Raw genomic sequence first — 19,713 nt, 5'->3', positions numbered from 1 at the left:
GCGTAAATATTAAGGAGGGGAGTGCAGATGATCCCCAACCGTGACGCCGAACACGATTAATTAGACTTGGTATCGTAACTCTTCTTGCAACGCTATCCACTAGGTGCATTCTGCATTCCTGTTCTCAGAATCTTTGTGCAGGAAATGAGCGATATACTGAGCCTTATGAGTTGTATTAGTTCAATTGGTCCCCTTTCAAAGCTGCAGTACCAAACTCACGATGTTCCGGACGATACCAAATTTACACCTGGGCCATGCTGGGGCGGCCAACGCTGCCGCGGGCAGGACCAGTGCGGCCGCGCATGCTGGTGTTGGACCGACGGGCCATGAGGAACGACATGATGAAGGAGGCAGTATATCCAGCCCATGCGAACCACAAGAATGCAGTAGAAGCCTGGGCCTCACGGCAGCGCTTCTGACGGCTGTAGGAGCCATTGGTGATCTCGTTGTGGAGGGTGTATTCCTATATGATCGACAATCATTAGCAAGTGGGTCTGTGTGGGTCAAGAGATCTAAAGACGATCCGCTCTCTTTCCTGCCCGCCTCGGACGTCAAGAGTATAAATAGTAAGAAAGGACTTACTTCGTTGCTGCAGCTGTGAGCCTCCAGCCGCGATGCCAGAGCAATACCCGCAGTCAAGAAGAAGAGCGCGTTGAGCAAATCCAGAGCGACCATGAGGAAAGGCGACAAGGCCCAGTCAAGATTGAACGACGCCGGGACCAGGTAGAGTAGTGTGAACATCGACCACGCCGACACGAACATGCAGTAGTTGACCGTCGCGGGGTCTCCAGCAAAGGATTCGTTCAGCATGTTACCAATGAGGGCCATGACGAGCAAGGTCCAAATGAACTGCACCGTATTAGTCCTCGAACACCCCTCACCCCATTATTTCGCGATATGTGGTTTCGCAGGGATTCATGATCGCGGATGGAACATACCTGCCACAGCCGCAGGCCGAGCTGAATTCCTCTCATACCCATGGTGAATTATTCAGCGGGTTTGCTGTAACGATAGACTTGTGTGTCGTGGGGTAACAAGGGGTGGTAAACCAGGAGCTGTTGCTGTCAAGAGGATAGATCACCAACGATAGGAATTAAGAAGAAGGAAGAGAGAAAGACCGGAATTATAAGCCGGCGAAAGAAAAGCATAGGCGAACAGAGGTATATTTGAAGCACGGAATGGCCGGAGCCCGATGATGACGGATGGTGTTGAAGTGGGTAGTTGGTCTGCTACGTCATGCGTCGGTGCGGGACTCGTGAGATCACCACTCACCACCCGCACAAGAGTCCACCACTCCTGCAGTCGACCCAGATTCATTCGAGTCTGCAGAATGCCATGAGGCTGGCTAGAACTCCTGCTAGTGTACTAATTGAATTTTTTTCTGTATATCAAATAGCCGCCAAATCCTTTATCGTCGATCGTGGGATAAGTAGAACAGATACTGGGCCCTACACAATATCACTGGCGCCGACATAGTGAGAACCTGTACCTGCATCCACCTGTACCTAGGATTCAATTATTTTACCAACGGACACAGCATTGCCTATTCCCCTGCTCTATCCGTCCCCTTGAGTCTTACCCACCCATCGCTTCCGCCTCGATCCGGCTTGAAACACTGATGCCGTCACCAGGAGCCAACGACAGTGTCCATTGCAACGGCAGCCCTGCAGCGTCCCCGCTTTTCGTTGGATCGACATCTCATTCTCGACCATGGATCGTCTCAATCTTGCATGGTTTACATCTCTAGAGGGTCAGACCACTAAATCATTGAACGTATGCAGCTATCCACTTGTCTCAGGTGCCGGATGGCTTTTGTCCCCTCGTCGACCCTAGATTGAGCCCCTCAGTTGGGCGACCAGACTTCCTGGTGGGTACATAAGACTCGATATGCTTGTCAATGAGAACGTCTTGATGGATGAGAAGAGAAAAGGTCAAGGCACAGTACTACCTTGATTCCTCAATTCACAAGTGGGTAACTGATGACTCCACCAATCCTCTCGATTGCCAGGTCAATTTGTATTTTATGGGTTCTCTGACGCGAATAACCTTATTCTTCTCTGATTTCAACATCTTATCTAGGCTAGACCAATTCTTTCTACGACACATGAAAAAGTCCATGAACTTGACTTGCAAAATGACTCAATGCGACATTGACCATTACTAAAGTGTCCACCACGATTAAAAGATCATCCAGACGATTATATAAAGCCTGGACGTCAATTTTCATAGTCCTTGGCCTCTTAGCCTCAAACACAGGAGAGAAATCATATTCCATGACACCGATTCAGTCCCAGCAGCACCTAGTATAGAACACCTTAGTGCTCAAATTATAAGATGGTTCAGTTGAGTTTTGCATCCCTATCGAAACTCACTCCAGCAACGTCCGGATTGTCTCTTAGCTGGGAACAGGATCGAATTATAATAGAATACATGTAGTATCACACAATCAACCACGGTGTATCTGGATGTAGGTGACCTTTGTATTTGATAATGTCAGTGATTTACACTTGGAGGCATGTAGCAGGGAACAGCCATCAATAGAATGCCCAGCTTGACATTATCGCCCATATAAGAGAGGGACAGGCGGATATATGCCAACCTTGGTACATTGATTCATGGTGTATTTTCCCACATCTATTGCTTTCCTGGTGTGTCAATCTCAGTTTAACCACCAAGGTGTCTTCCATCTCGCTATCTCCAATAACGGCGATACGTTGGGAATCCAAGGCGTGATTCCACTCTGTCCGGAGATTTACCATCCTTTTTCGAAAAAAAAGTCACCATACTTTCTTCCAAATGGAACACCCTGTCGACTTCATATGTCTAAAGAAAATTACCGAAGCGACGCATGGTGTTGACAGTTATCATGTTGTATCAAACTGTTGGAATTCGTCTAGTGAAAGGAGAACTGAGAGAGGACTGAGAGAATACTTCTCACAAATTATGTTCTTCCTAGGAACAATGTATTAAGGTTAGATTTCAGACAAACAATTGTTTACGGGAAATCTACTTACAGTGAGCATAGCATCTTCTGGTCAATATCTCCAGATGAGGTATCTGTCGGCCATATGCATCTCAATCATAATCTGCAAGATTGTCCTTCGAAAGTGATCATCAAATGGATTGCTTGTCATTTTTCAGTGAGGAACGATTGTGCTTGTTAGAGGAATGGGTTGATCATCCTTTCACAAACCCTTATGCTAAACATTCAACTTTGAACTAAAGTGCCAGCTACACAGAGAGGGAAATGGGCATTGGATATTGGAGAAGATCATTACCATGCACGCCGAGACTCCACGATATCGCCGAGACTTCATAACATCTTTGTTTACCTTTTGAACAGAAGTTTCTCACCATTTGGAACCATTACACCTCACATTCTCATCACCTGGTACCTCTAAGATAGCCCACCCACATACTAAACCCCATCTCAGTATTGCCAAACTTCTTCATTTCCATCCATCTTAACGCCACACACCATCATCATGCGCATGACTTGGAACGGAGACAGTAACGCCAAGGTATGTACCAATAACCCAGCCATCTACTATCGTCAGCCAACAGTGAGGCCACCGGCCAGTCGTTGGTATTCAAACGTCGCATACTCCAAAGCGCGTTCATCCATCGCTAACTACCCCCTGACAGCTCTTCCTGGGAGTTTTGAGCCAGATCAAAGACCACAAGCTGAAGCTGGACTACAAAGAGCTGTCCGAATACATGGGACCGGGTACACCTTGCCACAGTCGGTGCAAAAATGCCCACGCTAACATTCCAGCAGAATGCTCCGTGCGTGCTGTCCAGCAGCAGATTGACAAGCTCAGGAAGCAGGTCGAGGAGCAGGACGGTGCTGCCAATGGCGATGCCGCTACCTCTCCCAAGCCAAGCACCCCCAGCAAACGCAAGTATGGAAAGGACAATGGCACCCCCGGGACTCCTTCTAAGAAGACCAAGGGAGGCCAGGAAAAGGGCACTGCTTAGGCCTTACCACTCCTCTCTCTGCCATTAGTATGTTGGTGGAACTTTGATCCGATAATACTGGAATCAGGTCTTGGCCAGCCTATCAGGACACGGTATCTGGTGATCAATATTAAGGGGGAGTTTTGAAGTACGATTGGGGAGATACTTGGTTGAGAAGCACGTTGTCATGGCTGTTTCCAGTTTAGTACTTGAGCTTAATCAAACCAGAACCCCCCTGGCTCTTCATCATGGCATTCAATAACAATAAGTACCATTATGAATGTAACCATTATAACCTCCCAATATAAAACATGGAAGGACGAGCGGGATATCCTCAGGCACTGGTTCTCCCAATGGATCCGCCCACGTGCAGGGCGTTAGTATCCGCATCACTAAACCCCTTTAGGGTTGGGAAACCCGTCCCGTCAACAACCAGAGTTTCTCGTTGAGGGGACGGCTGTTTGTTCCTGGAGGAATAAATAACTGCGTCCCTAGCAAGATTAAATCCAAAAACAGAGGGAAATCACCTCATCTGTCATGTTGGCACTAGCACATGTTTGACTAAGACCTGGGGACTGCTAAAATCCCTACTTGATAGTTTTTATTTCTCAGCTGTCGAGCTTTACAACAATCTGTCAGTCTGGGACGGGAAACCATGGGTGCCCCAGGACCCCGCATTATGAAGGCACAATTGCTTCTTGGCGGCCTGAGTCTGGTGGCTGCCAATTCCACAATAGCTTCACCTTTTCCGGGACCGGGAGAGGCCTCGTTCGTTGCGCCCCCGGGGTTTCCTACCTCCATTTTTTCGTAAGCGCCCCCAACGTTGTTATGACTGGATCGGAGTTACTAAACGACGACCAGCTCCTACTATGTCTTGCCTACACGGCCAACCCAGGAGCCTCAGCCCATCATTGACGACCCCGTGCTCCACAAGACATACCCATTCAGCCTGACAGACCCTGATGCAATACCGACGAAGAACCATAATCCTGTCGTGTTCCCAGAACCACGTGCCAATCTGACAGACCAGGAACAGCAAGCATTGATCAAAGATGTGAAAGCTAATGTGACCCGTATCATCCATGAAGACGCCGCAGCAAATAGTTGCGGGACATGCAGAGAAGCTCTGGCGGCCGCGCAGCCTGCCGCTTGGTACGCGCCACTGCTGGTCCCAAATGCCATGATCTCGCTGTGCACGGAGTTGAATTTTGAATCCAAGGACAAATGCGAGGAAGATTATGCCCCAGCAGCGTTTGGGGCCGTCTGGACCCAGGTGCTGTCCCTTGCCGATGTGAGCAGCCTAGATGGTAACTACATCTGTCATACTTTGAACAAAACCTTCTGTGCTCGACCCTCGACCAGTCCGCTGGACGCAACCAAGCTGTTCCCGAAACCCAAACCCGCGAATCCGCGCATTCCGTCGGCTAGCGGCAAGCGTGTCAAGGTGCTGCATCTATCCGACATCCACCTGGATCCGCGGTATTCTGTGGGCTCCGAGGCAGACTGCTCATCGGAATCGGGCATGTGCTGCCGCACCAATTTGCACAATGAGGTTTCGCCGAATAAGGTTCTCCTCCCTGCTTCGCCCTACGGGGAATTTCTGTGCGATACGCCGTATGATCTTGGGCTGGCTGCGCTGGAAGCAATCGGCCCTTTGACGGGCACACGGAAGAGTAAGGAGGGGTTTGGCTTTTCGATATACACAGGAGATATGGTGTCGCACGACAGCCCCATCGGCCAGGTCGATCGCGAATATGTCCAGTATACCGAGACCAGTATCTTCAGGATGATGAAATCGTACATCTCGGGGCCGGTGTTTGCCGCGCTAGGCAATCACGACACAAGCCCCGAGAATATAGATTCTCCACATAAGATGCCGGGACCACTGGGTGAGCAACAGAGCTGGCACTACGACCATGTTGCTGGACTGTGGCAGTATGAAGGATGGCTGAACGGGGAAGCCGCCGACGAAGCCCGCACGCACTACGGAGGATACTCCACCAAAACCCCGCAAGGACTACGCATTATTTCATGGAACACAGGTGAGCTCCGCAACCCCCAAAGCTGCCGGGGGATCAAAACTGACAAAGGACAGACTTCTGGTACAAAAACAACTACCTCAATTTGATCAACACAGCCGAGCCAGACCACTCGGGCGTCTTCGCCTGGATGATCGACGAGCTCCAACAAGCAGAAGACAACGGAGAGCGCGTATGGATCATCGGCCACGTTCTAAGCGGCTGGGACGGTACAAGCCTCCACGCCAGTCCCTCCGACCTCTTCTACCAGATCATCGACCGCTACTCGCCACACGTCATCGCGAACGTCTTCTTCGGCCACAGCCACGAAGACCAGTTTATGGTCTACTACGCCAACAACGGCACCTCGCAGACGGCCGACACGGCGCTCACCACCGGGTGGATCGGGCCCAGCATCACGCCGCTGGAAAACCTGAACAGCGGGTTCCGCATGTACGAGGTCGACACGGGCAACTTCGAGATCTACGAGGCGTACACCTTCTTCAGCAACGTGTCCGACTTTTCGTCCCTGTCGGACACGGGGCCGGTGTTCCGCTTCGAGTACTCCACGCGGGATACGTACGGGGCGCACGCGAAATGGGACGCGGACGCCCCGCTGAACGCGACGTTCTGGCACCGCGTGACGGAGGCGATGGAGAAGGACGGGGAGCTGGTCTCTCTGCATAACACACTGCAGGGCAAGTCGAGTGTGAAGAGCCCGGAGTGTACGACCGCTGAGTGCCGGGCTGCTAAGATCTGCTACATGCGGAGTGGGAGTATGGCGCTGGGGAGTCAGTGCACGCAGGGGTAAGTTTTCTCCGAGACTGCGGTGGATAATGGCTAACTGGTATAGGTACGGATCGGTGCAGAAGGCGTTTGGGCCAACGCAGGGCTTGCCATGATAGGTGTAAATAGGCAACAATATCCCACGAGGTTTAATATCGAGATCATAATTGACTACGACATCCTAGCAATCTAGATAGATTCATAAGTAACCTAGTGAATATACCCACTTCTGCCATGTCTATGGACTATGTGCAGCCCATAGAGTATAAATATGAAAACACCGCCAAGAACGGATCACCACACCCAACACGCTAAATGACGATCAACGCCTCCTTATTCGACCCTGCCGTGTTAATTAGAACACCAATTAATACAGTCCGCTCTGATTAGACGGTTTTTTCGGGAAGAGATTTCCTCACTCCACTGATAAAAATTACTTCTTCAACTTTTTTGGGCAGAGTAGACATACCCCTCCTTCCTCACTACTTCTCTTTATCATCCGTTCTTCATCTATATATTTCAAAAGAAGACAGACCAGAAAAGTTATCAAGAGAGAAAAGACAGGAATAACTTCCAACCCAATAAAATGGACCCCCTCCGCTACCTCGCCGCCCCCCACGGCTTCACCCCGCTCCCAACCGCCAACACCAAACAAATCAAAGAAAGAATCAGCTTCGTCGACTCCCTAACAGCCAACCCGCACTTCAACCCCTCCGAGCCCGCCCGCGAAGCCCTCTACAGCTACAAAGACGCCTGCGAGACGCTCGTTGACCTCGCGCGGGAGCAAAAAGCCACCGGAACCAGCGATGCCTCCGCCCAAGCCTCCGCCACCTCCCAAGCCAGCGACTTCGAAGCGGCGCACCTCTCCACCGCGACGCTGTCGTTCGACCTCGCGACCAAGGCCAAGCTCGGCGAGGAGCTCGACGCCCTGTACAACATGTGGACGTTCACGCGGTACGAGCGCTTCCTGCCCGAGGAGGTGAAGGCCGATGCGCGGGCGCATCCCAGCGCGAGCACGGCGGACCCGTGGCATGGGGCGTTCTGGACGGCGTTCTGGGCGCGTCTGCAGGGTGAGCGCGAGACGTTTGCGCGTGTGTTGGCTGGTGAGTGGGGCAATGGTGGTGCGCTGCTGAATGAGTGTCCTTGGAGCTTGCTGCTTGCGCTGCTTTGTGAGCGCCATACCGTGGATTGGGACGAGACACTTGCGCTGGTGCAATTCGGTGCGGGCGAGGCGCCGCTGCCGCAGGAGGACTTTGTGGATTTGCTTAAGGCGGGCGATGCGGTTGCGCTGGCGAGGAGGCTGGATCGTGATGAGAGCGCTGTGTCGCTGTCCGCGGAGTATGTTATGGGCGTTGGGACGCTGTTGATGGCGTACTTTTCGAATACGTTGTCGGATGCGTTCTTTGATACGCTTTCGATTGAGGAGAAGGATGGTGAGGATGAGGAGGATGATGAGGAGATTGCGGGGTATGCGATGTGGAAGCCGAAGGAGGCGCTGTTGGAGCGCATGGCGCTGAAGGATGGGCATGAGGAGTCGATGAGGAAGCTGTTCCAGGAGATGTTCGATGAGATGGGCGCGGATGAAGACGGTGATTTCGAGGACGATGAGGAGGACGAGGAGATGGAGGACTTGGACCTGGCTGAGGCGGCGGATTTCGCCGATGGTGGGTTCAGTGATGATTCGGAGGATTATTAGTTCTTTGGATGGGATAAAAGGGGGAGATAGAAGATGGTCTGGGATGTTATGTGTTATGGATTCTACTGGATATGATACCTATGCCAATGGTGAAAATAATATAGATTTCCGATATGCAGATTGTTAACGAGGCTGCTATGAAAACGCGCTTGATACCGAACTCCATGCAATAAATTATTTGAACGTGGTTTTAACACTGTCCATGCTCCTCGAGAGCACAGATGAAGCTCTCTCCCCACTTCGCACTGTATCGAGTCAGCTATACCTTTCTCTCCGCCAGGACCAAAACAGGACTGGAAGACAGGACGAAGCTCACCTCGTATGCGTGGTGACAAACTCAATCAACTGCTTGTGTCTTCTCTCCCGCTCTTCTGCATCCATCGTAACGGCCTGATAGATCGCGTCCGACATCTCCCGCACCCGCGACGGATGGAAAATGATGCCCCCGGTCTTCATGAAGGACGCAGCCCCCGCCAGCTCCGACAAGACCAGCACGCCGTGTCGGTCTTCCTGGCATGCGACGTACTCCGACGCCACGAGGTTCATGCCGTCCCGGTGCGAGGTCAGCAGGCAGATATCCGCAATGCAGTACAGAGCTGTCAATTCTGTGAATGAGACGGAGCGGTGCATGTAGACAAGTGGTGTGCCGTCGGGGGTTGCTATTGAATCAATTAGCATGTGCATTGCTCACCAGAAAATACCACTAGAGAACCCACCATAAGTCCCATCAATCCTCCCCACAAGAGTATTCACCTCGTCCGCAAGATCCTGATACTCCTTGACATCCTCGCGACTCGGAATAGCCACCTGGATCAGGGTGACCTTGTTGCTTAGCTCAGGGTGCTGCTTCAGGAAGCCCCCGTACCCTTCCAGCTTCTGCACCAGTCCTTTCGTGTGGTCCAGCCTGTCCACCCCGACGATGATCGTCTTGCCCTTGTACTCTTCTTCAAGGGTCTTGATCCGCTTCTGCACGCATGGATCGAGTCGCGAGTCGCTGAATTTTTGCGGATCAATGCCCACGATGAATGTTCCCACGTAGGTGTCGTGGCCGGCGTATGTGACGTGGTCTTCACCCTTTACTGTGGCGTCTCTGTGATAAAACTTGTCAGATGGGCCAAGACTTGCCATAGAACAGATAGATAGAAAAATAGGGTTTAAACAACGTACAAGCTCCTCGCACACCCATCCACAAAATTCCTCCGATACTCGCAAGTATGAAACCCAACCACATCGCTCGCCAGCACGCCGCGCAGCAAGTCCGCGTGCACAGGAAGACCCCTCCAGAAGTCCTCCGCCGGGAACGGCGTGTGCAGACTGAACCCGATCGCGCAGCGTTTGCCCTGCTTCTCGAGACGCTCGCGCAGCAGCGACGGCAGCAGTAGCAGGTGGTAGTCGTGGATCCAGATCAAGTCGTTGGATTTCGCTTCGGCGGCGACTGTGTCGGCGAAGATCTCGTTGACGCGCTGGTAGGCTGTCCAGGCTTCTTCGTTGAAGTTTATCCCGGTTTGGTAGTGCATTATTGGCCAAAGGATGGAGTCTGTGGCCTGTCAGCATGTATTCATTCATCTATTCAATTTCCATTCAGTCCCTTATGCTCAAATGGAGACATACTCGAGAACCCATTATAATGATCATGAGCCAACTGCGCATCGAGGAAGATCCCCATGGCACCGTTTTCGGCCAGCGACTGCGACGCCTGCTTCTGCTCCTCCTCATCCTTAATGCTAATTCCAGGCCAGCCGATCCACCGGAAATTCATAGATTTGGAGAGCCCCGAGAGCGCAGTGACCAAGCCCCCGCTGGACAGACTGGTCTTGTAGGTTCCATTTTCTTTGGACACGGACAGCGGCAGCCGGTTGGAAACGAGGATCAGGTCGCGATGGTGTTCCGATTTGGTCGTCGTGGCCATGACTGTGGCTCTTCTACGTAATGTACTTGGTATGCTGAGGTGATTGCAACTAACGTGTTTTTTATATGGATAAGAAAAGGTTCATCACAGACCGCGTGAGCGGCATTCTTCACAGGAATAGATTGATTGCCTCCGGTCAGTATACACTATATATAGTCCTGGACAAGAAAGTAAAAGGAAAGGCAAAGACTGCAACGAATACTAACTTCCTGGTGTCATCATCAGCTGCCAAGCCATGGGTGTCATAACGGTTAACAGCATGTTGACGTCACATCCTGCCCAAAGGGCTGATTGAACAACAACAATCTCTCGATCGCTGCGGGTCGATTACATAGGCCACTGGGGTGGAGTGGATCGTTTCTCCTGGAAATTGAGAGTGCAGACTCCTCGTCCTGATTCTAGACAGGGGAGGTGGCGTAGCAAATCAGGTATCCCAGACAAAACTTGCATCTCAAAAATAAAGAAGAACATGACTTCAGAAACACCCCACGAGACTACCTGGACGCGCCTCCGTGCAACCAAACCAGATCATAGCGGTGGCAAACAAACCCGAACCAGCAAGTACTATCGCAAACCAAACAGCGGTTTGGCTTGTCTCGAATCAGAATCTTATATCTGAACGCCTCTTTTTCCCCTGCCCTGTTCCGCTGTCTTAATGGGCTGTCGCTATGCATATTCCATGACGTCGTATGCCGACAGTCTTGTTCAAGATGAGCCTGTTCGCGCGTCCTTGTTTGGGACACCCAAGACAAAGCGCGTCACGAATCACTGTGACACAATGGCTGAACTGGCACCTTTTGTTCAAATATTCCGGTCGAGAGGGCATACTTTTTGAAAACGTCGGATTAATCGCATTAGCAGACTATCCTGGAGCTAGTATCTATGCTGACTACGGGGAATGTCTCGTCTACCTACACATTCACATTTTCTCCCTTAAGGATCCTTGTATATATTCATTCCTCATATCATTGATTTGGCCTGCCAATCGCTTAACCACTATCAGAAAAAGCCAACAGAAAGTACACATGCGCACAACAAGCGATTCGCAGGGGTTATATAATATTTCGACTCTTGATAGAGACACGACATCAATATAGGCAGGTTACAGGAAACAGCATTCAGAAGAGATAGGAAGAAGAAAGGTCGGAAACACACTATTGGAGAAGGTACTTGGCGGCATGCTCGACGTGGTCATCCGAGAAGGTCGCCATCGTGAAGTAACTGTGGTCGTAATCGGGCTGGTAGCGGACCTTGACGCCCTCGACGCCGGCCTCCTTGGCGGCCTTCTCCAGGTTCTCGGGGAGAAGCTGGCCCTGCTTGTAGAAGTTGTCGCCAGTTCCCTAGTTGTGTCAGTTCAATCCCTGATATGGGAACAGTGAGAAGAGAACATACCACATCGATGAGTACATCCAGCGGGCCCTTCCACTGCTTGATGAGCTCGGTCGCATCGTGCTCCTTCCACTTCTGCTGGTCATCGCCCAGGTATCCGGAGAATGCCTTCTGGCCCCAGGGGCAGTTGATGGGGTTGGAGATGGGCGCAAAGGCGGACACCGACTTGTACTTGCCGGGGTTACGGAGGAACTGTTCACGGGCGGTTAGTCCAATCCCTCTTCGAACATGAACCTGACCAAAAGGCCTATATATCCGTGTGTCACACATACCAAAGTAAGAGCACCGTGGCCACCCATACTGTGGCCAGTGATGCTAACCCGGCTCGAATCCAGCTGCGAGAAAGCAGCAAAGACAGTTTGAGGCAACTCCTCGGTTACATAGCTGTACATGTTGTATCCGTTGTCGTACGGTGCCTTGGTAGCATTGACATAGAAGCCGGCGCCGGTACCAAAGTCCCACGCATCATTCTCCCCCGGAACTTCCAGTCCTCCTAAAGGTGAAGTCTCGCATTAGTATGGGTCCGCGTGCAATTGTCGCGAGGTAGATGTCATGGGCGCATACTGGGGCTGGTGTCCGGGTACAGCACTGCGATTCCCTTTTTGCTCGCACCGTGCTGGAAGAATCCCTTCTCGGAGCAGTTGTCGGCTGTACAAGTCAATCCAGACAGATAGATCAACACAGGGACCTTCTGCGTCGCGGCCTGCGGCGGCAGGTAGAGGTTGAAGTTCATCTCGCACTTGGTGGATTTGGCGGCATGGCTGAGTTTCAGCAATTTGCCGCCGAAAGAGGCGATTGTGGCTTTCGTTGTGACGGACATAGTGTCGCTGTATTAGATATTAAGATGGTGAATGGGAGACGAATGTGTGGGGAGAAGAAGAGAAAAGGGAAAGGAGACGATTCGGGCGGAGGGAGGATCCTTCTGTATTATAAAATAATACGGCAGGTTGGCGATGAGGGGAATGAGGGGAATGAGGGGCCGTTTTTAACGGGACTCCGCGTCTCCGTCATTGCCGAGCGTTGCCCGTTTACTCTGAAAGGTATCATCACTTTTGCGCTCCGTGAGTAATCTTATTGCGACAATATATTTGTTGATTTGTTTTTTTAGTAAACCCTGTTTGGGTTAAAACAGGTAACTTAGGCTACCATCTTCCCACTTTCCTTTATTTACGCAGCTCGCTGATCGTCTTTCATAGACGTGAGCCTTGAAGCGGGCGCAAACCGCACAGACTCGAGTACCGCCCCAAGGCCATCATGGGGAAATATTGCGAGTAAAGGGTATAACACAGGTAAAAGTGGTTGGGGAACCCCGTTCCTGTATAATGGCGTTCGTTCCAAGACCCCGAACGATCGCCGTCTTTGATCTGCGTTCGCGCAAGATACTGGATACCTCGTCGAATGGAGGGATCCGTAGCTGGCAGATAAGCAAGGAGGCCCATCAGCGCCCAAGCAGTCTGTGATGCGGTCGATGGGCCCTGCGCAGCTAGACTGGGGTCCCGATACGTCTCCAGTCTCTCTCCCCAGCCACCGTCTGAGTTCTGCGCCCATTGAAGCCATTTTAAGGCAGCGCGGATGTTTACTTCCCGGCTGCTGTGTTTCTTGCGGTCCACAGTACCAGACTCATCCGAATCCCAATCCCCCACATGGTATACCAAAGCACAGAGGACAGTGCTGGTACCATAGATGTAGTTTGACCCCCAGCGACCGAACCAGGGACCCTCTAGTTCTTGTTCGTTCGAAAGAAACTTGACGGCTCGCTTCGTGGCGATCTCCATTCTGGTGCTGAGCTCCATGGGAACAGGCTGTTTGTCAGTGCCGGATCGCGCAGAGGCCTTTTGAATCAATAATCCGAAACATTCAAGCACACGGCCGGTGACGTCGGCAGTGGAAGGGTCGCAGAAGCTTTCCATATCACTGAATGGGATCTTGTTCAGAAACAAGTAGTTGTTGTTGAGGTCAAATGCGCCCCAGCCGCCGTCACTGTTTTGCATTCCCAGAATCCACTGGACGGCAGAGAGGATTGGGGTCATGTCTGACAAGGCAGGATCTTGCTTCACCATGGCTACAACTGCTGCCGCGGTGTCATCAATATCTGGATACCACGAATTGAAGTATTCGAAGCTGAATCCGCCAGGTGCGAGTTTCGGGTTATAGACCCGCCAGTCGCCCTCCGGTCCCAGCTGCTGTCTTGCTTTGAGGAATTGCATTGATTTTGTCGTATGAGAGCTTTGATGTGGCAGGCCAGAGTCGATTAGACCAATAGTCATCAGGATGGTGTCCCAGACTGGCGAGATACAGCCCTGCATTCTTAATCCACTACCGTCTCTCCAGGCGTAGGTGTTCTGGAGCGCGTGAATTCCCCGGCGCACAGGGCTAGAGTCGAGGCCGTACCCTTCTAGCGTGAGGGCAAACATTGCAGCGTGCAGCGGGGGAAATATGCCACCCATGTCGCCTTCAGGCTCCTGGCGCTCCAGGATCCAGCTGACACATGTCTGGAGGGCGGTTTTTCTAGTGGGACTCCATCGCAAGCCGTTCAGGGCTTTCAAAACGTAATCGACTACCGTGAATCCCAGACCGGTCATGTCTCTGCGCCACAGTAACGTCGACAGCGATGGTGCGTATGGGACCATCTTGTCGTCGGGGTTGACCCAGAGTTCGTCCAAGTAATTATTGCTTTCAGACCTTCCATTCGGAAGCGCGTATATTGGACAGTGGTGTCGGATGACCAACATCGGTATCACGGTCCCCCGGGCCCAGCTCGCGAGCCTATATATGCTGAGAGGCGCGGACGAGGGTAGGAGGATCAACTCTGCAGGCAGCTCTGGCACGGCCGCCCAGGGGAACAGCCCAAAAACCGCCAGAAACATGCGAGTAAACACGCGCACCTTTTCAATCCCTCCTTTCTGCAAAACGAAGTCGCGACCGGCGCACATCGCTGGACTCTGTTTATCCACACCAAGCAGTGCCAGGGCGAAATACGCCTCGGTGGTTGTGGAGACATCACCGGGATAATCGAACGCCAGGCTCCAGGATCCGTCCGAATTCTGCTCTGAGAGCAGATACTTGGTGAGGTCTTCTTGGTCTGGCTCCAGGTCTATTCCCACGGCCTGGGCTAGGAACACATATTCGGATGTGATGGTGGCGTTGGATTTCATCTCGCCATACCAGTGATCGCCATCGCGTACCTGGCGGAAGGCGTAGGCGCCAGCCAGTTGAGCAGCGTTGGAAGCCTCAACTTCCACTTCGACATCAGAAGGGTGTGGCATCTTGCAAGAGTATCGTATGTCCGTTGACTGAGAGGTTGGAGGTATGGCGAACTGTTTTCAGCTGTTACACCCCGGCCACTTCAGCATGAGATCATTTTTTTTCCACTGACGGCCAAAAAAGCAAAACCGCCAGCGCAATGCATGGGTATGGGTGGCTGAATACATACATGAAATCTGATCCGTTCTTTCTCCACAGGAGCAGCTCTGGTCTATGATCCACACCGGAAAACTTGTTCTCGGAATCTTACAGTTTCAGACGAGTTTAAAGATGTAGAGTCATAATACAACCAATGCTGCAGGTCTCATGCAGCTGCAAGCATGTTCAGTGGGATCCAAATTGGTAACCATTCAATCTAGTGTGTATCGTAAGGCAACTACTGACCAAATAGTGCTTACAAGCTGTGTTTATCAAGGTTTAGCAAACATCCCTTACTACTTACCATGCCCTCGCTTTCATTCTTGCTTTTTATTTCTGTTCGCTGTTGGAGATTCTAGGCTTGGGCTGGCCGACGCAAGGGGTTCCTAATCTGTGGGTCCTCATCTCCGAACACTTCCTTGCGATCCATTTTGACCTCACGCCATTGTCTGGATGAGGTCAAGGGCGGTGGGTATCAACATGAGCCTTCCTCGATTAGCATCCTGGTGGGCATCATAGGGCGTGGGAGGTGCAGAAACGGGGTCTGTAGCAGCACAGTAACTGTCTGATGGGTACTTTCATTGACATACCCCTTTCAACTGTGCTGCAAGGTCGTGTACCGGAAATGGTGCGGCAATGCTTGTACCGCCAGCATATCTGGTCACTTGGTCACTCGTATTGCTTACGGCCCCGCCCTTGATGACTTTCTATCTCAGGAGAGGGGTGGAAGAATGCAGATCTTCCTCCAGATTGGATGAAACATGTGCAAACTTCCTCTCTCCTCCTTGCTCATTTGTGTTCCCTCGTATATATGGTTTATTCGCTTTGCCTACAGGACGATCATCTGAGGCCGTTCAACCATACCCATCTTCGTCTTGGTCAACATTGAGAGGCTAGCCAATTGCCCAGTGTAATGATGCACCTCGAAGATATGCCAAGCTCAAGCCGAACTGCCATCCTAACATCCCAGTCGGAGAGCAAGTTCGAAAGCATAACATGTACAGACATTACGCCAGACAGTCCTTCGCCCGGGCCTCCATCCGAGGAGGAGTATCTGAGTGGTCTGCGTCTGCACATCATCACGCTATCCCTGGCGGTGACCATGTTCCTAGTCTCTCTGGACACCACCATCATCTCGACCGCCGTTCCTCAAATTACGCATGACTTCAAATCCACTGCAGAGGTAGGATGGTACGGCTCCTCGTTCCTCCTGGGCAGTGCCGTCACTCAAGCCCCGTGGGGCAAAGTCTACGCATACCTTCCCCTCAAGCTCGTGTATCTGGTCAGCCTGGGTTTGTTTGAGGTCGGCTGCCTGATATGCGCGGTCTCCCAGAACTCGCCCACGTTGATCGTTGGGAGAGCTATCGCCGGTGTGGGCGGCTCCGGCATCGGTTCAGGTATCTTCACTATGATTGGGGTTTGTTTTTCGCCCAGAAAACGGCCGATTTTGATTGGCATCATCGGGCTTGCCTTTCTACTGGCGAGCTTCGTGGGACCCGTCGTTGGCGGCGCGTTCACCAGCCACCTCTCCTGGCGGTGGTGCTTTTGGATAAATCTCCCGGTGGGAGGGTGGACCTTTCTTCTAGTCCTCTTTGCCTTCCGCACGCCGTCCTTTGCGGCGCCCCCGAGGGTCCCGTGGAAAGAAGCACTTCTACAACTCGACCCCGCCGGGGTGGTCCTCCTCACAGGGTCGCTTCTCTGCTTCCTACTAGCCCTAGAATGGGGCGTCGGCCAGTCCTGGGATCATCCAGACGTGATCGGATGTCTGGTCGGGTTCCTCCTACTGGCGGGTCTATTTCTCGCCAACGAGGTCTACCAAGATGACCGAGCCATGGTGCCCCGGGGTTTCTTCCTCCAGAAGACCTTGAGCATCAGTTTAGCCTTTATCTTTCTGGCCGCTGGCGCCTTCTTCACCCTCCTCTACTACATTCCGATCTACTTCCAGGCGGTGGAAGGCGTCTCAGCCGCCGAATCAGGGATCCGTACCCTACCGCTTGTCATATCCGCCGGGGTGGTTGCAGTCTTCGGGGCCATCCTTCTCGGCGTCACCGGCTACCCTGCCCCGTTCATGGTGGTGGGTGGCATCCTAATCTGCGTCGGTGCCGGACTGCTATACACCTTAGATCTTGCCGCCCAGTCTCGATTCTGGATCCCGTACCAGATTCTGGCCGGGTTGGGAATCGGCACCTGTCTACAAGTCCCCATCATCTACAACCAGGCGATTGTTGCACCCGCTGACATGCCGACCATGACTGCCACGACGCTTTTCTCCAAGTGCCTGGGAGCATCCATCTTCATGCAGGTCGGGCAGGCGATCTTCCTGAGCCGGGTCAAGCAGCAATTCACCTCCATGCCGGGTATCGAGCTGAGCTCGGACCAGATTCTCGCCGCGGGTCTTCTAGTCGGCGGGGATTCCGGATCACAGGCGCTGGCACACGTGTCGGGTGCGTATCTTCTTGGACTAAGAGACGTGTATATGCTAGTGGTGGCGATATCTGCCCTAGCCACTCTTCTGGCACTGGCCATGGGCCGGGATAGAATGCCGCCGGTGCGTTTGCAGCTATAGAAGCTCGGGAATACTGCTGAACTTGAGGAAGTTGCACTCTTCCCCGCCATTGTTGAACATTTCCCCATGCATGTATAATATCTCTCTGCCCCCACGGTATCGCCTAATTATATATATCATCTACGGTACCTATCCGCCCCTTCTCAAGCCACGTTGCCGTCGGATTCTCATTCACCAGTAGCGCCCACTGGACCCTGCCACCTACAAACGGCCCTCGCTAAAGCAAAATTGCCATGTTGATCAGCGACCACACCTCGACGCGTGTGGTAGCGTTTCCCGTCGATCATCTCAAATCCCCATATCTAGCGAATTCACCCGGATAGTAAGCCTCAGTTACTTCATACACAGCCCAACAATCGAGCAAGGAAGCCAAATCAATACACTCACCTGCTCCACCATCCACCCCGACGCCTCACTGCACGAAACAGTATGCACCCAGCAGCCCAAGGCTGGACCATCCTCGAGAAGAACACACCCCGGCTCCTCAATCAGGAACCCTTCACCCTCCTTGCCGTCCGCGGAGACCTTACCCCTAAGAAACTCATACACCCGTCTTTCATCACGGTACGCACCGTGTAGTTGCACAACCGGCCGGACCCGCCCATCGCTGTCCACCTCGCCACGAACCAGGCGGCTCCGGACGGTAAGCGTTTTATAAACGTAGTCGTGGTGAACGTGCGGCTTCCAGTCGAGGGTGCGCTTCTCCGTGGTGCCGGTGATTCCTCCGGTGGCTGTGTGCACGATATCCACTTGGAGGGAGGATGGTTGGATGTCTTCTGTCGCTGGGGTTGTTGTTGTTGCCGACTCGGTGATTGTGAAGGTGATGGTTATGTGTTTTAGGGCTTGGCGGAGGATCCAATTTAGGGATTGCTGGGGATTTTTAGTGTTTGCTCTCATAGATACGTGTATATGTTCATGTGTATATCTTCTAATGGGGTTTAGGTCCTGCGTACGAGCTTGACGAACGGGTCCATGTCGTCGGAGAGGGACTTATCCTATGTGTGATATTCAAGATATGATTAGCATGTCTACACTAGGAGAAGAGAGAAAGAAAGAAAGAAAAAAAAGGAAATACGAACAAGCACCCACACCCCCGTCAGCCGGAGAATTGGAACTGGCTTCAGCAATTTCATCTTTATTCATGTGGCTGAAAGTGCAGTTCTTGGGTGATACAATCACGACGTGAAGATCTCGCGCAAGAGATTTATATCAGTATACCTAGGTAGATATTCTCGCAAATCCAATTCTCTTTAAAGATGACTACAATATTGATCTTTCCCAAAAACAACGCCCAGTATCAATCAATCTACGAATACAGTATTCGCCTGCAAGGAGGCACCTCGACAGCCCTCAAGCAAGGGTTGAGTATAAATAGATACCCGAGGTCTATATGCATGCCACAACCCTTGTGTGGCCCGTAAGCCTGCATTGGTGTCACATTCCAGTACCAGAATGCATCAGCATGCTCAACAAATGACAATGAGACATGGGCGAGACCACCACCAGGAGTATGACAGGCACCCTGTCTACTTGCCCCGTTACAGGGTTTGGACTGATGTTGTGCTTGGTTTGTGATAGGATTCAAATATATAGGAATCTTGTAGTGAAAGGAAGATAGTAGTGAATATGTATCAAGCTTGATAGGTTCACACCTCCTGATTCGTGTGGCCAAAGTCTGGCTTAAAACTCTATAGCAAGCCTGTTTCGACATAGTTTCAACCCAGTTTAAACTGGGCATAGTCGCTTCGAGGACTGCACGTATCTCTAATCCTTGGACTCACTGGACATCTATATCATTATTTCTTATGTCATCGTCAACCAACAGTTACTATTTCAAAGCTTTTAATAAGTTATACCAATATACCATTCGAGAGGATATGGAATAGATACTTGGAGGTCTAACAAGATCTTGGAATATTAATTGCCACAAGGCTTCCTCATTCCCTTCATGCGTACAACTTATTACGGTGACAGATTGCTCCGCTGATAC

At 51.8% G+C, this 19,713-nt stretch overlaps 9 protein-coding genes across 9 annotated transcripts; 4 read left to right on the top strand and 5 right to left on the bottom strand.

The window, feature by feature from the left end:
- Positions 1-48: 48 nt before the first annotated feature.
- On the bottom strand, positions 49-1,083 carry P168DRAFT_289889 (MARVEL domain-containing protein). Its single transcript, XM_024837097.1, has 4 exons — positions 939-1,083; positions 583-849; positions 220-463; positions 49-162 (listed from the first exon to the last, which is right to left on the bottom strand). Exons 1-3 carry the CDS (start codon positions 978-980, stop codon positions 242-244), a joined length of 531 nt encoding a protein of 176 aa, XP_024693664.1. The 5' UTR covers positions 981-1,083; the 3' UTR covers positions 49-162; positions 220-241.
- A 2,402-nt stretch (positions 1,084-3,485) lies between these two features.
- P168DRAFT_304150 (uncharacterized protein) lies at positions 3,486-4,093 on the top strand (the record flags this gene model as incomplete). Its single annotated transcript, XM_024838820.1, has 3 exons — positions 3,486-3,521; positions 3,646-3,727; positions 3,779-4,093. 3 exons carry the CDS (start codon positions 3,486-3,488, stop codon positions 3,976-3,978), a joined length of 318 nt encoding a protein of 105 aa, XP_024693663.1. The 3' UTR covers positions 3,979-4,093.
- Positions 4,094-4,506: 413 nt separating this feature from the next.
- Positions 4,507-6,786, top strand: P168DRAFT_252165 (PPN1 endopolyphosphatase family protein; the record flags this gene model as incomplete). Its single annotated transcript, XM_024834308.1, has 3 exons — positions 4,507-4,764; positions 4,819-5,999; positions 6,053-6,786. Exons 1-3 carry the CDS (start codon positions 4,613-4,615, stop codon positions 6,784-6,786), a joined length of 2,067 nt encoding a protein of 688 aa, XP_024693662.1. The 5' UTR covers positions 4,507-4,612.
- A 157-nt stretch (positions 6,787-6,943) lies between these two features.
- On the top strand, positions 6,944-8,703 carry P168DRAFT_289886 (uncharacterized protein). The gene has a single exon (XM_024837096.1). The coding sequence runs from the start codon at positions 7,348-7,350 to the stop codon at positions 8,455-8,457; it is 1,110 nt and encodes a 369-aa protein (XP_024693661.1). The 5' UTR covers positions 6,944-7,347; the 3' UTR covers positions 8,458-8,703.
- Positions 8,559-10,835, bottom strand: P168DRAFT_342617 (trehalose-6-phosphate synthase). The gene is made up of 5 exons (XM_024841818.1): positions 10,069-10,835; positions 9,625-9,994; positions 9,174-9,547; positions 8,774-9,116; positions 8,559-8,702 (listed from the first exon to the last, which is right to left on the bottom strand). The coding sequence occupies exons 1-5, from the start codon at positions 10,364-10,366 to the stop codon at positions 8,648-8,650; spliced, it is 1,440 nt and encodes a 479-aa protein (XP_024693660.1). The 5' UTR covers positions 10,367-10,835; the 3' UTR covers positions 8,559-8,647.
- A 414-nt stretch (positions 10,836-11,249) lies between these two features.
- P168DRAFT_144490 (S-formylglutathione hydrolase) lies at positions 11,250-12,884 on the bottom strand. The gene is made up of 5 exons (XM_024832769.1): positions 12,320-12,884; positions 12,028-12,248; positions 11,759-11,947; positions 11,522-11,706; positions 11,250-11,436 (listed from the first exon to the last, which is right to left on the bottom strand). Coding segments are annotated over exons 1-5 (852 nt in total). The 5' UTR covers positions 12,576-12,884; the 3' UTR covers positions 11,250-11,435.
- A 61-nt stretch (positions 12,885-12,945) lies between these two features.
- On the bottom strand, positions 12,946-15,279 carry P168DRAFT_326801 (terpene cyclase/mutase family protein; the record flags this gene model as incomplete). Its single annotated transcript, XM_024841165.1, has 2 exons — positions 15,189-15,279; positions 12,946-15,082 (listed from the first exon to the last, which is right to left on the bottom strand). The coding sequence occupies exon 2, from the start codon at positions 15,019-15,021 to the stop codon at positions 12,946-12,948; it is 2,076 nt and encodes a 691-aa protein (XP_024693658.1). The 5' UTR covers positions 15,022-15,082; positions 15,189-15,279.
- A 980-nt stretch (positions 15,280-16,259) lies between these two features.
- P168DRAFT_296741 (MDR family MFS transporter) lies at positions 16,260-17,723 on the top strand (the record flags this gene model as incomplete). Its single annotated transcript, XM_024838129.1, has 1 exon — positions 16,260-17,723. The coding sequence occupies one exon, from the start codon at positions 16,260-16,262 to the stop codon at positions 17,721-17,723; it is 1,464 nt and encodes a 487-aa protein (XP_024693657.1).
- A 167-nt stretch (positions 17,724-17,890) lies between these two features.
- On the bottom strand, positions 17,891-18,718 carry P168DRAFT_235232 (uncharacterized protein; the record flags this gene model as incomplete). Its single annotated transcript, XM_024833449.1, has 3 exons — positions 17,891-18,025; positions 18,111-18,593; positions 18,677-18,718. Coding segments are annotated over 3 exons (660 nt in total), but the record flags the coding sequence as incomplete, so codon positions are not given.
- Positions 18,719-19,713: the final 995 nt, after the last annotated feature.

This window comes from Aspergillus campestris (genome assembly GCF_002847485.1).
Source record: "Aspergillus campestris IBT 28561 chromosome Unknown P168scaffold_5, whole genome shotgun sequence".
In the NCBI taxonomy this organism is placed as follows: domain Eukaryota; kingdom Fungi; phylum Ascomycota; class Eurotiomycetes; order Eurotiales; family Aspergillaceae; genus Aspergillus; species Aspergillus campestris.
Note: the sequence above shows the minus strand (reverse complement) of the source record. Positions and strands in the feature narration are given on the sequence as shown.

Excerpts from the sequence above, each read along its gene's own strand:
- P168DRAFT_289889 (XM_024837097.1), bottom strand. The coding sequence starts at position 980 with ATGGGTATGAGAGGAATTCAGCTCGGCCTGCGGCTGTGGCAG. Across the intron at positions 850-938 it reads TCGGCCTGCGGCTGTGGCAG|TTCATTTGGACCTTGCTCGT; the intron begins GTATGTTCCATC and ends AATACGGTGCAG. Across the intron at positions 464-582 it reads CTCACAGCTGCAGCAACGAA|GAATACACCCTCCACAACGA; the intron begins GTAAGTCCTTTC and ends TCGATCATATAG.
- P168DRAFT_289886 (XM_024837096.1), top strand. The coding sequence starts at position 7,348 with ATGGACCCCCTCCGCTACCTCGCCGCCCCCCACGGCTTCACCCCGCTC.
- P168DRAFT_342617 (XM_024841818.1), bottom strand. The coding sequence starts at position 10,366 with ATGGCCACGACGACCAAATCGGAACACCATCGCGACCTGATCCTCGTT. Across the intron at positions 9,995-10,068 it reads TCATTATAATGGGTTCTCGA|ACTCCATCCTTTGGCCAATA; the intron begins GTATGTCTCCAT and ends GACAGGCCACAG. Across the intron at positions 9,548-9,624 it reads GATGGGTGTGCGAGGAGCTT|AGACGCCACAGTAAAGGGTG; the intron begins GTACGTTGTTTA and ends GTTTTATCACAG.
- P168DRAFT_144490 (XM_024832769.1), bottom strand. The coding sequence starts at position 12,575 with ATGTCCGTCACAACGAAAGCCACAATCGCCTCTTTCGGCGGCAAATTG. Across the intron at positions 11,948-12,027 it reads GCCACGGTGCTCTTACTTTG|TTCCTCCGTAACCCCGGCAA; the intron begins GTATGTGTGACA and ends GCCCGTGAACAG. Across the intron at positions 11,707-11,758 it reads TGGATGTACTCATCGATGTG|GGAACTGGCGACAACTTCTA; the intron begins GTATGTTCTCTT and ends TGACACAACTAG.